This window comes from Salvia hispanica, chromosome 4 (assembly GCF_029641045.1).
Source record: "Salvia hispanica isolate PSC_SH4W2 chromosome 4, Shi_PSC_v1, whole genome shotgun sequence".
In the NCBI taxonomy this organism is placed as follows: domain Eukaryota; kingdom Viridiplantae; phylum Streptophyta; class Magnoliopsida; order Lamiales; family Lamiaceae; genus Salvia; species Salvia hispanica.
In genome coordinates, this window is record NC_142695.1 from 38,575,181 (window position 1) to 38,591,673 (window position 16,493).

The following is a 16,493-nucleotide window of genomic DNA, read 5'->3' on the forward strand; positions in this document are numbered from 1 at the left end:
AGGGATTACGAGAGAAAAAAGTAAGTGAGAAGAAATGTATTGAGTTTTACTAAAAAGGGAAATGACTCCACTGCTATAGAACGTATCAAAATGACAAAATGATTTCACTACTATGGAACAGAGGGAGTAGTTATTATGAGTAGTATGAAAGTTAGTAAAATATAGGATCCATTTATTTAAAATAGTGAAAATAAAATGAAATATTTACTAGATTCTGGAAAGAGTTAAAAACAAAGAGGATCAAATATCAGGATGAAAGTCGGAAATGGATCAAATATCAGATTTTGGCTTGACAAGTAGACTGAAGATGACAGCCTCAAGAACTATTTCTCAAGATTATTCATGATCTCTACACAACAGAGTGACTTTATTGAGGACATGGGTTCATGGGATGATGGTAGATGGAGTTGGAAGTTTACTTGGAGAAGAAATCTTTTTGTTTGGGAGAAGGAATTTGTGGAGAGTCTTCACCTAGCCGTGGATCAAACTTCCTTGAGTGAGAGTGGGAGGGATGTGAGAGTTTGGACTTTTGACATTTCAAATGCTTTCTCTATTTCTGGTTTTCTTGCGCAGGTTAATCACTTCATGTGAGAAGATGATAGCCATTCTCGGAATGGAAGACTAGCATGGAATAAGGTTGCCCCACCTCGTGCCCAACTTTTGGTGTGGTTTGTCCTTCAAGGAAAACTCAACACCAGGGACAGACTTTTCAGATTTGGAGTTCCCGTAATTGCAGATGATCTATGCGTTTTTTGTAAGGTAGAGCGAGAGACTATCAACCACATCATGTTTGGATGTAAGTACTCTAGCAGCCTGTGGTACTTCTGCTGCAACCAATAAAATCTCGCCTTCAGCTTGCCCGAAGACCCGATCTTGTGTTTTCTCACTTGGATGGATGCACCTTTCTACAAGTTCGATAAGAAAATATGGACATCCCTTTTCTACGTGATTACATGGTCCATATGGTGGATTAGAAATAAAGTTGTTTTCCAAAACTTTGAACCAAATTGGGAGGTTGAAAGAAAACTAACTTTGTGGAGGCTCGGCTCATGGATAAAAGGGTGGTGCCCGAACTTCCCTTTCCTACCAGGAGAAATGTATGATGAGCTGGTCAAAGCTAGAAGATGGTCTGGAAGGTATCAAAGAACCATTTCCACTTACCAATTGATACAAAGGTGAACTTCATCTCGCCTCTTTTGCCTTTTGTTTGCTGCTGGGATTGTCTTGGTTTTTGGCAGTGGTACTGCTTATTCTTTGTTGCTTTCTTTGTTGGCGGGAGGTGTGTTGGTCGTGGCTTTGTTGCTCGTTTCTTTTGTGTCTTTGTTTTTGGCTTGTTGCTTGTTCTTGTTTGGCGCTCTTATTGTCCGTTTTTTGTTGGGGCGAAACATTTCTGCTCACTGCCGTTGGTGGTTTGAGCCTTTTATTCAATAAAAAAAAAGAGATTTAAAAAAACAACAAAAATATAAAATTGGGATTGGGATTCAAACTCTACTCTCCCCTCGTTAAAAACACGCTAAGCCAACTTAACTACATAGAATATTGATTCTCAGGGCAACATAGATAGTTATATATACATTTTTAAAATTTGCTAATTAACAGCATTTGCTTGTTCAAACACACCACATAATTAACATTTTTAAATACTCCAATGCCATTGGCACTCTCACCCTAAATTTGAAATTTTACAAATGTACTCAAAATAGTTTTATTGGTGGACAACACGTATTAATATAAAATTGATAAATTATGAAAAAGAAAGAGATAAAGTAGGTATAGTAGGAAAGAAAAAGGAAAAAATTGATAAAGTAGAACCAAGAGAGATAAAAAATTACGCAAGTAGAAGTAATAAATTGAAACTAACTTTCCACTTTTAGAGTGATTAATTTTCATCGACAAACGAAAATGAAATGGTGAGACTATATTTTATGGACACATGATTATTAAAAATACCTTCATCGAATTATATAAATCACGAATTAGACCTTTTAAAACGTAGAATTGAATAAGCATTAGTAAAAGTACCTACAAGGCAAGGCCGTTGTTCCATGATAAAAAAGTACTAGTACAAAATTCACATGTAGGAAAACTAAACTAATCTTAGATATATAGGCAATTAATAACTCAAAAATCAGATTCCATAACAGGAGTAAAGATTCTTTGGCCAGGAGACAAAATCATTCTAGGATCATACTTTTGTTTCCTTTCTTGAATAGTATTCCATTTTGACCCATAATGCTGAACCCAATCTTCCTTGGATTCATAATGAGGTAGATACTGCTTGATTCTTATTCCCTCCCTTTGACAAACTTCCAGAATCTGTTTGTTCACTTTCTCAAAAACATGCGACTCACTGAACTTGGTTGAGTGCAGCAGCCCTAGTGTGTAGAATATGTCTTCATCTTCCGGCACCACCGCCGACGTCCGATCATCCCATCTGCACACACCAAATACACGTTCAAAATTTAAAATTAATTCTCATTAATGGAGAGAGGGAGAGAGAGAATACTTTTGTCTATTGAGAGGGTAGAAAAGAATGGGGCCGGAAGTCTGGTTTTGTGTGTGAATGAGGTTGAGGATGACAGCAGCATGGAAGTCCATGATTTGGGACTTTGGCAAGAAGAGATTGAGCCATGGATGAGCTGCTTCTTCTTCTTCTTCTTCTTCTTCTTCTTTTTCTTCTTCATTATCTCCTTCCAATTCCAAGCTTCCAACCCTATTGAGGAAATCAAAGAGGGGTACATCTTTTTTGAAGGAAAATCCAGGAACAAACCTCAGATCTTTTAGCATCATTAATTCAACCTCCTCCTCATGAATATTGGTGTAGTATTTGACAAACTCGAGGGAGTAGAGTATGCCTCCGTTGGCCTTCAACAAAGATTGAATCTTGGTTTGGTGACAAGGTGAGTAGAAGGAAGTGGATCTCCAATTGTTTGGAGGGCTCTTGTCTGTGATAATCGAACCTTCCAGATAATTAGGTCCATTCCCAAACCCATTCATGATCAGATGCTCTTGGTCGCTCGTAAACTTGCTGAAGTCGTCGTAAATCAATCTCACCCATTTCGCCTACAAATTAAGCATCATTGTAGATCATAATTAATTAAGATTTAAGAACATATACATACTCCCCGTGCCAATTTATAGTACTAACATTTTACTATACTATTTTGGGTTGTCCAATATAAAAGTAGGTCCGCTAACTCGATTTCCCATTTTTCTTGATAAAGTTAAAGAATTTCTTAAAACTCGTGCAAGTTAAAACGACGGACAGAAAGAATATATAGCTACACTCACTGTGGTTGGTGCTTTGTGAAGGACGATTCTTGCTCTGGTTATGATGCCGAACTGCCCAAGCCCACCAAGAACTGCGAAAAATAGCTCCGAATTCATTTCCTCCGAACAACTCACCAGATCCCCTTTACCTGCATATGAAATAAACAAATAAATATTTAACTTGATGATTCGAGGAGTATTGTGTGGGGCCAGGCCAGCATCCAGAATTCTGAACAAAACTGTCATAGATTCTGTCCGGTATACCTAGTACCTTCACAAAATCTTCAATTTTATGTCAAAACACCAAAAAACAATATAGAAAAAGAAATAGAGATATTAAAACAAAACCTGTGATAACATCGAGTTGAAGAACATTGGAGATTTGGGGGCCATAGAAAGAAGACTGCCCACTAATCCCAGCATTAGAGAGCGTCCCTCCCACGGTGAGGTACAAATAATCGGTCCAAGAAACAGGCGCCAGCCCGTGCTCCAGCCCGGCCCGCAACACATCGATCCACAGCTGCTCTCCGCCCACGTCAGCATAATACCCTAACCCTTCCTCCCAAGAAACCCTAATCCGGCCCCCGTCTCTCCCCAGCGAAGCCATGTCCACCACCACGCCGCCGTGCGCCGCCGCCTGCCCCCTCACGGAGTGGCCGTGGCCTCTGGCCGCAATGCCGAACGGGGTGGGGCACTCGTTGGACAGCCTCACGAGCTCGACGACGTCGTTTTCGGAGGAAGGGTACAGGACTGCGCGAGGGCTTCGCTTCACCAGGTTTCCGTAGTCGGTCGAAGCTGCTGCGATCGCGTCGGGATCGGTTCGGAGGTCGAGATCGGGAGTGAGGAGGCAATTGGAGAGGGCGTTTGAAATTGGTGAGATGGAGAAGATGGTGATTGTTGTGAGGAAGAGGATGATCAGCTTTGGTGAAGAGTTTGCCATTTTTGTAATGATGCAGGGAATTTGAATTCAGGTGAGGGTGATGAGAATTGAGAAAGGAGGGCTATTATTTATAGCCAGAGGCTTGCATGCAGCTTGTTTCAACTTTAAATTTTTTTTTTATTGTTCAGAGACATTTCAAAGATTACTACGTTACGATTATGCTTGCTCATGTGAGATTTCAAGATATTGTAAACATTCACACTTGTTTTCAATGGATCATATCTAGTTATTAGTAAAGTGAGCATTTTAGTCTAAAATCACATATTTGAATTCCATTAATACATTTATTAGCTTTAAATTTGCCGGGTTGAATTTAAATACTCCCTCTTTTCCTCATTATATGTCACAATTTTTCCAATTTGGTCTCTCACTTATTAATGGTCTCACTTCACTTTCACTACTTCTGACAATATATCTCACATTCCACTATATCAATTTCGCTCACATTTTATTACTATAAAACTAGGATTCACATACTATTAAAGTGTCGGATTAAAGTGGGACACATTGGAGGACGGAGGGATTTAGACCAAAGTCCTAAACTGATCGCGTACATTTGTTAAAAAAAACTTTAGTCCTACGTATTAAGTGTGTTAACTCTGGTCTTAGACAATATGTTTTGGTCCATATTTAATAGTTCTATCAAAATTCTAAAGTAGTAACTAATAAGTTAAAATTAATTGATCAAAACATATTATATGAGATTAGAAGCTAACACATACTTAAAAAAAAATCATCAATTGTACTTGACATGATTAATATGGACCAAATAGGTTTTGGTGCAAATGTACAGAACTAATTTTAAATTTTAAACGTGATTGATTGTTAGTATTTTTTCACGTTGCCATTCAATATAGACGGAAACATATTATTTGAACCAAAAGCTGACACACCTAAATTATCCAAAAAATTATTTTAAGCAACTTCACAGTATAAAGTCTTTACAGCTTTACTCATCCTATGAATTGAAATTATGTTATACTCCCTTCGCCCCGCTTTAGCTGTCCCATTGACTTTTCTGTTCTCTTTTTATAAAAATGATAAAAAAAATAGTTAAAAGGAGAAATGGTAAATTAAGAGAGAGAATAATATAGAGAAGAGTCTTATCTACATTATTGTCTCTCTTACTTTCCCATTTCTCCACTTTAACTATTTTTTATCATTTTTACAAAAAGAGGGCAGAAAAGTTAATGGGACTGCTAAAGCGGGATGGAGGGAGTAACTTATACTCCCTCCGTCCACGAATAGGAGTCTTATTTCTATCTGGCACGGGTTTTAAGAAATGTTAAGAAAAATGGGTGCAAGAAAGTTAGTGGAATAGGGGTCTCACTTATATATATTAGTTTTAAATGATGTGTGAGTGGAATGTGGGGTCTCTTTACCATTTAAGGTAATTATGAACCGGGATTCCTATTCGTGGACGAACCAAAATAGAAAAATGGGACTCTTATTCGTGGACGGAGGGAGTACATGCGCTGTCCTAAATGGTTTGCGACATGACAACATCAAAGATCTGGAGTCTGGACTGCATATGGCCAAGAACTCAAAAAGAAAAAGGAAAAACCTTTACTAGTGGTTTAGTGGAGTAGTTTTTTTTTTAAAATATTACAGTGTAATGTTAATGGTTTTAGTAACATTCGTGGTGTTAGGCCGTCAACGCTGACTTGTCATGTCATCTCGTAATAATTATCTTTCGTGCTCTTTTATTTGGGTGAATCATCGTATCAATTTTTTTTACAACTCAGCTCACATATCATCGTGTCCAAATTACCATCTTTCATTGTATGTGCTAAGGAATTGAGACAAGCACATGTTCAACAATTAATCAATGTACAAATATTTATACAAAGTTATTTCAGTGGGTAGACAAATTAAATGGTGATCGGAGCTCTACAATCACATGCAAAATAATGATGTTGATATGTACAAAATTACAAATTAAAGAGTAAAATTGTAAATTTGCGATCACGCAGACTTGTATTGTTTGTGGGCCTTTGTGATCACATATTTCAATGGCTATTGTTTCAATTGATTCGATACGATTTGGGGTTTGATGAAAGATAATAGTCATAATTAGGTAGGTTTTCAAGAATCTTTGAATTAGAAGTAGTCTAGATTTGATTTATGAAAGGTGGTGCGTAAATGGGTAAAGAGATTCTCTGCAAAATGGTAGAAATGAGATGGAAACATCACACAAGATTTTGTGATGGATTGTGAGATCGCGTTTGTAGGTATATAGGAGACCAAGACATGCCAAAGTCAATTTCTAACTATAATTATTTTTGAACCGTTCGACACACCAATTAATGAATATGTTTGCATGTGTGTTGTGTGTGTGTTTTAATGTTCCTTGGAATTAAGCTGTGAGACAACATTTGAGAACTATTGAATAATCATTTATTTTCAGTTAGATATACGGTCTTAAAGATCAATACAATGCAATTTTAATTAAATAATGAGTCTAATCTTATTAGAGAGAAAGAAAAAGTAATTTAAATATTATTAGTGGAGAATAAGTCTCACCTTATTAAAGATAAATGAATTTTCAAAATTAGAAATTGCATATTCTCGTGGGATGAACTAATTAAGAAAAGAGTGCATATTCTTGTGAGAAGGAGAGATTATAATATAAGAGCATGTATATACACAGTATGTAACGATGAGTAATCCATTCAATGTGTGCTTCTTATACTGAAATTGGTATTTGAATCCAAACGCAAATAAAAAAAAATGAAATACTACTAGTTTGACAGTTTAGTTGAAGTTTATTTTAGCATATTCTTAAATCTTGATTCTTGATCATTTTCTTATATAAAAATTTTCCATCGTGCATAATAAGTAGTATTACTTTTCTTCATGAAAAGTAACCGCAGCCCTAAGATTTTAACTATTTTTTACTCCTTTCGTCTCACTCAAGATGTCCATATTCTTGAGTAACACGAAATTTTAGGAGTTATTAGATAGAGTAAATAGAGAGAAAGGTGTAGTTGAATATTTTAATAAGAAAGGAGAGAAGAATTTATTTCCGAATATCAAAAGTGGATATCTTAAATGAGAGAATTGAGTATTTTTGTGCATATTAATATGTTCCTAATTAAATTCATATTCAAATAATCAAAATATAAACTTCAACTATGAAATACTAAAAAATTATAGTCAACAATTTTTAAAAACCTGCATCGGTTTAGTATGGGATATCTAATATGGACTCATACTATGTTAATTTATTAGATTTTTTAAAAACCTGCATCGGTTTAGTATGGGATATCTAATATGGACTCATACTATGTTGATTTATTAGATTTTTAATAAAAATATGAGTAAAATGAGTTAGTAAAACATGTATTACATTACAAAAAGTAGTACTCCCTTCACTTCTCCATAGTAAAGACATTTCTTTTGAGTATAAAATTTAAGAAAATGTTTTAAATGGATTAAATGGAGAAAGAATAAAATAGGAAAGAGATAAAATAGAGAGATGAAAAGAGGATAAAACAAAAGCGAATAAAATAAGTGATATCATATATGTTTTTTTTTACAAAATAAACAATGACTCAACTATAATGAGATGATCCAAAGGAAGTAAAAGGTCAATGGACATGTAATGACGAACGAAACAAAAAGAAAATATGGGACAAATATTCATGAATTGGGAGTAATAACGACTTTATTTCAATTCAAATTTTTTAATATTCAAATATTAGAAGATTAAATTATCGTCATTCTTGCACCCAAAGCGTACGCCGCATGCGTCATGTTATTGTTCTAGCAATAAAATCATGGTATGGTTAATGTTTGTCCGATGTTCAAGTAAATCATGTTAAAGTTGCATGTAAAATCGTAGTGAATTATATGATCTAAATCACCATGTAGTTGAAGGATTGATAATTAATAATTTAATAAATAAAATGCTACTAAAAGTTTAATTACGTTAAATTGAGTTGAATCTGTATTTATTCCGGAAAAAAATTATTGTCGTTACCATGTCATCCTTTGTATATAGCCTATAACTGTGAATGCAAGAACAAGAAATGTTGCTAAAAAAGTCACCGTCAATAATCGGTATTCGGACTAGTAAAATTGGATCAGATATTGCTATAATAAAACCAAAAAGGAGAAGAAAATTAGTTTAGTTTTTCTAGAAATAGTTAGTTGAGAATCCACATATTCCCAAATCCCAAATGCTGGATTCGTTAAATCGGAATGTAAAATGCGATCAGATATTGATAGTGACATTTTTGAACATTTCTTGTTCATGCATTCACATTTGTATGCTATACAATGGATGACATGGTAACGACAACAAATTCTTCATTCAACTCATCATATTAAGTATACAATGGTATACCAAAATAAACATAAATAACATATACTCAGATATTTGGGGTGTTGAATTGTGCATCATGAGCTGCGGTCATGTCTGCTATGGGGAGTCAACTTAAAATATTTTACGAGATCATTGTGCCAATTGGGTCGATAGCATTAGTTCACATTATAACCATATAAAGTGAATTTGTATACGGTCCAATATATTGTACCATCAAATAAGAGTCTAATTACATAGTTGAATCAAATTAATTAACACAGGTTTTAGTAATTTTTATGTAACAAAGTACTATGCGTTTCATTTCCTTTGCGCTCGAAAACGATTGTTGACGTATTGCACAAATGAGTTTTACTTGAAAAATTTACGATTCTTTTTCACACCGCACGTATATTTAATTGATCGATCTTCTAGTCTAGGAAAAGGAAAGGTGTTAGTATATAATATATGATAAGACCAATTTCATGCATTGGTTATGGGGTTAGATTTATTGAATTTTTTAGTCTAACAAAACTTTTAAGCCAGATGTGTAGAGGAAATCGCCATATCCGGGAAGAAATGAAGGAAGTCACTGGGCGAAGGAGTTTGGCAAGAAAATGAGCAGAAAAGGAAGAAATTCCCAGACGGAGGAGATTACTAGATGGAGGGCAAAGAGGGGAATTCAAGAAGATTCTAGAAGATCACCTCCACGCCTATAAATAAGAGCACGCAACATACATGGATCATCATCTCACTCACTTTTAGCTCTTAGCTCATTTTCACACACTTCTACACACACTTGGGGGATATCAGAAATTCATGGGGTCGGGGTTCGTGTTTTGAGTTACCGTTGTGTACCACCGTCTCTACGGGAGGCGAAGAAACAATTTACTGCTTTAGTTTTAATTTCTGCTTTGGAATTCCCTGAGTCTTCGTTGTTCGAAGCTCGGCGTTGTTTTTATTGAATCGTTGTTGAATTCTTAATAGTTAGACTATGGAAGTTTATTCTCTGTTTTCGTTTTATGTTTGCTTCGATTGGCGCTTTACCTTGGATGCTTTTCGCACTTGATTTTGCTTTGTTGAAGTTGGATCCTGTTGGAATTGTAGTAGATCGGTTGAATTTGGTTAGATCGGAGTGATCGGAGATGGAAATTGTCGTGGTTTGTTGTGGATGGCTTGGATCCGAAACGGATGAAGCATTCGGTGTTAGATCTGTTGAATTCTGCATGGTTATGAGTTTTTAGTTACTGTTTTTTAGTTTACCTCGTCTAGCTACTGTAGATAGTATTTTCCGGTGATCTGTGTTTTTTCGACGATCAAATCGTCATGTTCTGTTTTAATCTGGGTTGTTGCTTTGTTCTCTTTGTGTCTATGCTTGAATCGTGTGAAGATATGAAGATGGATGTTAGTTAAATGCATTGTTAGTTATTTGCAGCTTTTCATTCGTGCCTTGCTGTTTTAGGAAATGGTCCCCACGGTCTGTTCTTCATCTGCCTAGGCATTTTAGGAAAGTTATTCTCTAGGTCGGGTAAATTTCGTTGCTGAAGTGTGTTCGGGTTTGTATACTAAAAGATGCTTCGAGCGTACATGCCTTTGTACAGTCAGCTTGTGCATGTATACGAGAAACGCCACGTCCACTTGTTTACCTATTTATGAGAATAAATAATATAATATAATGGTTTATTATTGAAATATAATAAACAAGTCTAAGGCTTTTTACTAAGAAGGTCAAGTAGGGAAATTCGATGAATCTCCTCATGAGTTTTCCAGTAGGGGACTTGGCCAGATCTAGTAAGAAGAAAAACGTATTCACAACCTAGATAGGCTTTGGCTACCTATTGGAACGGTTGCGGTGTTTGTGATAATTCTCTCTTACCTAAGAAGAGATTAGTAACACCGGTGTGGTAAAGCACTGAAAGGATCTAATCCGAAATGTATTCTTTATTGCTATCTACTGAAAGAATATATTTCAGAAAGTTTTGTATTTTCTAGTCTATGATATTACTATCAATATTGTTTATTCAATCAAACGCCACTTTGACTTATCAATATGTGAGAGTTTGTACGTAACTCAAGTTCATGATATCTTGGGTGGTAGTAATTGAATAACATGAAGGTATTGGAATATTATTTCATAGAATTCGCGTGCCCAGTGTGGTATGATTAAATCCCTAAGGGGTGATCCCCAAGAGGTGTTTGAAAAAGGAATTTATTATTCAGAAATCTGCGCAGTTGGAATTTATTCCACGAATAATAAATAAAGTTTCAAACTAGAAAAACTCTTTGGAGAATTAATTTAATTCTAGTCACATAGCAGACAAAAGAATTAAATTGACGGATCAAGATAATCTTAAACGCGGGAAATATTATAAAATAAAATGGACCCAAGTTATTTGTAATTTGGTGATTTAAGTGGGAGTGCAATATTATTCTTTAGTGGAATAAAATAATATTCCATCGATAATATATTAAATCATGGGTCATTTGATTTAATTAGTAATTTATCTAATGGGTGAGCCCAACACTTAAGTCATTCCATGGATCCCCATCCTAGCCCAACAAGTCCATTATAAATAGTGATGAGATGTGGAAACCCTAGCACACCACAAGTCACACCTCTCAACCCTAACCCTAGCCGCCACTAGCGTGGCTTCTCTCTCCCTCATTTTGGCTCGATTTTCGAGCCTCCAAGTAATAGGGAGCTAGGGTTTTTGGTTTGATCTTGTCTTGTTCATTCTAATCCATAGAATTGAATCGAGATAGATAGATTGGTGTAGTGTTCCTCCTAGATCTCATCAAGACTATTTTGGTTGTTCAAGATCCGCCCACACGGATGAATAGCCAAGGACTAGGGAATAGGTTGGAAGATTCACGGTCGATAAACCAAGGATCTCCGGGTGGTGCAGCTAGCAACTTCGATCCTATGATGGATCAAAATGAGGTAACAATCGAAACTACATCAAATTGCATGATTATGTGTTTATTTGATGTTATATCTATAGATCTATGTAAATTGCATGAAATTAGAGTCGAATGCATAATCACCTAAATAGATCCGTCTAGGACCTGTTTGTTTTCCGTGTCTTCCGCTGCGGTAGTCCCAACAAAGTGTTGATCTGTTTAAATCTCTGTCTTTGTCATGCATGTTTTCGTTATGTTTTCCTTTTCCTAGATCTAGCTGTTATAATAGATCATTTACATTTCCCGGGTCTAGTAGTTAAGTTCTCAACCCAAAGTTGCGTGGCAGCAGCCAAAACCAGTCCAAAGTCCTCTTAATTCTCACTCGCTCCTATCCGTCTCTGTGGGTTCGACCATTACCTCTCTATGCTAGTTACAGTGTAGTGGGTTGAGGTATTATTTTCTTTGACAGCGGGCTGAAGGTGAGTCCAACGACCGCGATCTTCCTGGTTATCGAGTTCCTAGACCTTGCAGTCTAGTTAATTTCCTTGACCTGAGGATTATGAATTAATTGATACGAACTGTGCTCTCAGCTCGAAACCTATCAATATACTTCCTTCATTCCATAGAATTAGGTCATTTGTGGTACACGCGGGTTTTAATGTGTAATTGGTAAAGTAACAGATAAAGAGAAAAAGTTGTTGAAATTATGTAGTGGATGGTGAGACACATAAATAATAAAGTAAAGAGAAGGAGAAAAAAACTGCTATAAATATATATGAACTATTTGTATGGGACGAACGTAAAAGGAAATATGCCTATTTTTATGGGACGGATGGAGTATAAATATGGAAGCTATAGTATTTTTTCAAATAGACGATAAAGATATGCATTTTGTGTGGCCTAATAAGAGCATCCACAATGGCTCCTGGACTAGAAACTGGACACCTCCTGCCACATATCAGGACTAGAAAATGTCTGTCACATCACTAGGACACCCAACTGCACAACAGTGGACTAGAAACTGGACTAGCCACAATAAACAAAATGAACAAATTCATATTAAAATTTACGACACAAATACGGAATTAAATTTATGACACAAATATGAAAAAAATGCAATCATTTTATGTAAATTAAAAAAAAGTACATCCTAAAAAAAATTACATGATTAAAAAAAATACATAAAAAAATTCTATCGCCGTGCAATCCTCCGCGCCTACAACTCTTCAATTAAATCCTTCTGGAGTTGAATATGAGCATCCACTTGGCGCATGTCGGCCTGTGCCCTGAGGCGCTGGGCTTCATCGTGAAGTACCCCCATTCGTACGTTGGAGGTGGCCACGCCGTGGCGTGGACCGGCTTCATTAGCATCGTCATTGGCCCAATTAGTCAGTTCTACACCTTCATCTTCGACTATCATGTTGTGCATGATAATACATGCGTACATTATAGCACCAATGCAGTCGACATGCCACAAACGCGTTGGACACTTAACTATCGCCCATCGAGCCTGGAGCACACCAAATGTTTGTTCCACGTCCTTGCGCGCCGACTCCTACCGTTCCGCAAAGTAGGCATTCCTTAGATTTGATGTGCATCTGACCGTCTTCACAAGACGGGCCACCTAGGGTATATCCCATCCGCCAAGTAGTAGCCCATATAGTGTTGTTGGCCGTTGGCGACGAAACTGATGGTCGGACCAACGCCCATGCACTACTCGTTGAAAAGGGGCGACGACTAGAGGACGTTGCGGTCGTTGTTCGACCCGGCTACCCCAAAATACGCATATCAAATCCACAGCCGGTAATCAGCTACGGCTTCGAGGATCATCGTGGGATTCTTTCTCTTGTAACCGGTCGTGTAGAACCCTTTCCAAGTGGTGGGACAATTCTTCCACTCCCAATGCATACAGTCTATGCTGCCCAACATCCCGTTGAACCCATGCACATCCTCGTGCATCTGCATCAGGTCCTCGCAGTCTTGGGGGGTAGGCTTCCGAAGATACTGCTCACCGAATATTTCAATGACGCCCTGACAGAAATGCTGCAAACAATCGCGGGCAGTCGTCTCGCCGATGTGGAGGTACTCATCCCACATGTCTGTCGCGCCTCCTTAGGCCAACTGCATGATTGTCTCAGTGCACTTTTGTATAGGAGTGTGGCCGGATCTGCCAGCCACATCGTGCCTGAACCGGAAGTACAAATATCGACGCTCTAAAGCATTAACGATACGCATAAACAGATCCCTACGCATCCTAAAACGCCGTCTGAAAAGGTTAGCCCCAAACCGCGGCTCCGGAGCGAAGTTGTCTTCATATAGCCGCTCGTGTGCACCGACGTGATCCCGATCAGCCAAACCTCGGTGAAAAATGGGTCGAGGTACCGCCGGCTGCTGCGGCTGCAAGGCCCTTTGTATCAGCCGATTTATCTCGGCGGACGTATAGGCCGCCAACCCTTCGTTAAATCGCCGGCTGAAATCATCAGCATCCCCACCACTACCAGCGACACCACTGCCACGTGCATCACCCATTTTGCGATATTGATCTTGTACAGAAATTAAGAGAGAGAGAAACTCGTAAGTGGTGCAAATGAAAACGAAGTGCAACTATCATTATATATAGAGCTTCGGAATTTAAAAAAAAAAAAAAAACAGTCGCTCGCCGAAATGTCGCCTGCAATGGCGGCTCGCGGATCAGCTAGCGCTCGCCGGAAGCAAGGTCGGCTAGCCGACCGGCTAGCCGCCATTGCGGATGCTCTAAACCGATGTTGCTAGCATGGATCATCGAGATAACTTATCTCGGAGACCAAACACAAGGTAGAGTTAGGATTATCTTAAGCTTACTACAAATTGGCCCTACGCAATACTTTCTCTGTTCACAAATTAATAACCCATTTTATCATTTTAAGATATTCACAATAAGATTATTTAAGTACAGTATTTAATATTTCTATAAAGTGGACTATACACAAATTATTAAAGTCATTTAAAATATTAGTTTAGTCAAATTTTGGATAGTTCCATAAAATTTAAAATTAGAATATTAAATCACGAAATTTTAATTTTTCTCAATTGTCAAATCTATATAAAAAAAATGTTCTCTTTTGACGATATTTAAAATGACGCATTTAATTAAAATATTTTTTCTTTTAATTTTTTTTCTTTTCTTAATTTAGTGAAAGAATTAAAAGACGACATTTTGTACTTATGTGGATTAGACAATTGAGAAAAATTGAAACTTCTTAATTTAACATTCTGATTTTACAAATTTATGATTTGAGTAGTTATTAACCCTAAAAGTAACTCCCTATGCCTCAAATTACTTGAACCGAATTACATTTTGGGTTTTAGCAAGTTACTTGAGTCATTTTTCTTTATGACTAGTAGTATTATATTATCTCACTTACTTTATTCTCTTTTTTAGAAGTGGTTCGGTACGGTATATACCTTTCCGAAAGCACCATATTGTATATCTTACCAAAAATTCGATATGAGAAAAAAAATCCCATAATTGTACTTTATCAAAATTTTGGTATAACATATTTTCGATATGGTGAATTCCAATACCGATATTGTACCGCATTTCGGTATACCGTACTTTTGTTGTATACTAGACTTTTATGGCATATCAGTTTACGGTACGACATACTGAAATCTCATTATTTTGAAATTAATGTTTCAAAATACTTAGCGAGCATCCAAATTAATAAATTAAATATATTTTATATATAATTATATTTTACGGTATATATATACTGCAAGTTTGATATATATCGTGTGTGGTATATACGTATTTCGGTATAACGCAGTATATGAAAATTTATGCTGCCACCTTAACAAATTCTTCTGGTTAGGTTTTATGCCGTATCGAAAATTAAGGTATACCAAAAATTTGATATTTTCGATATTTTTCCCCACGTCTATTTTTTCCTACTTTACTCTCTCTTACTTTAATCTATTGTCTATTTTATTTTATTATATTTAGCATACTAAATGCAATTTTTTAAAATTTTGCATCGAAGAGAAATATTTTAAATAACTTAAAACTGAGATGGTATATCAAACGGAGTAACTTTTTTCTTCATTGGTCAAATGATTTTAAAGTATTATCTGGTAATTAGATTCTATGGGGAGTGATCAATTGTTAACTTATCATTTAATTGCTAATTACAACTGAAGACCATGAGATTTTAGAATTCTTGTGGTCTACAATTTGTCATTTGTAATTTCGTTTTTCATTTTTAATATTAAAAAGATAATAACAACTGTCAAATTTAGGATTTAGAAACACAATGTCAATACAGTGTACGAAATACATCTACACAAAGACATGGCAATGTCAATACAATTTTGTGTCTTGTATTGATATAAAACTGTTAACGAAATTTATGAAAATTTTTGAATATTTTTTTCAAAATTTGAAATCGGAACATATGCAAGTGATATATCGTTAAAATCCTTATGAAATTATCTTTAATTTGATATATGTTGTGCGGAAAAATAATTTAAATCGAGAAAATTATATGCGTTTTAAAATTATGGGATATTTTTTAAAAGTTAGTTACAACTAATTTGTTGTTGTAAATTGACCTTAATACTCTTATTCACTTTTTGTTGATCGTATTGATATTTCAGAGCGGATAATCTTGGCCCTTGATTCGAATATCTAATGACTATTATTTAATTATAATTAGTAATTAAATATTGAGTTAATAATATAACACTCCCCTATTTTATACTAGGTAATTTGTACCGGACTGCGTAAGGAAAAAGGCGAAAAGTGCGTACTAATCTTCATTCCACATTGTACCAAGAAAATCTGGGCGACATCAAAAATAAATCATCCTACTAATTAAAGAGATCTTCGAAATTTCCCACAGATACGTTTCTCAATAAAAGATAATTTCTTTTTACCCTTTTAACACTTTTTGCTTGGAAATTTAAAGGATGTCAATTCAATTAATCATCATTACAACACCGTATCTTTTGTTTCTCTTTTCAGCTAATTGCTGTACCTGTACAGAACAATATACCTACCTACGCAAGTATACATACTCCCTCCGTCCTTGCAATATGGGTTGT

The 16,493-nt window shown here is 36.1% G+C and overlaps 1 protein-coding gene across 1 annotated transcript; it reads right to left on the bottom strand.

Annotated features, from left to right (window-relative positions):
- Positions 1-1,983: 1,983 nt before the first annotated feature.
- On the bottom strand, positions 1,984-4,318 carry LOC125197440 (cytokinin dehydrogenase 3-like). Its single transcript, XM_048096179.2, has 4 exons — positions 3,619-4,318; positions 3,292-3,419; positions 2,507-3,063; positions 1,984-2,434 (listed from the first exon to the last, which is right to left on the bottom strand). Exons 1-4 carry the CDS (start codon positions 4,208-4,210, stop codon positions 2,122-2,124), a joined length of 1,590 nt encoding a protein of 529 aa, XP_047952136.1. The 5' UTR covers positions 4,211-4,318; the 3' UTR covers positions 1,984-2,121.
- Between the last annotated feature and the right edge of the window lie 12,175 nt (positions 4,319-16,493).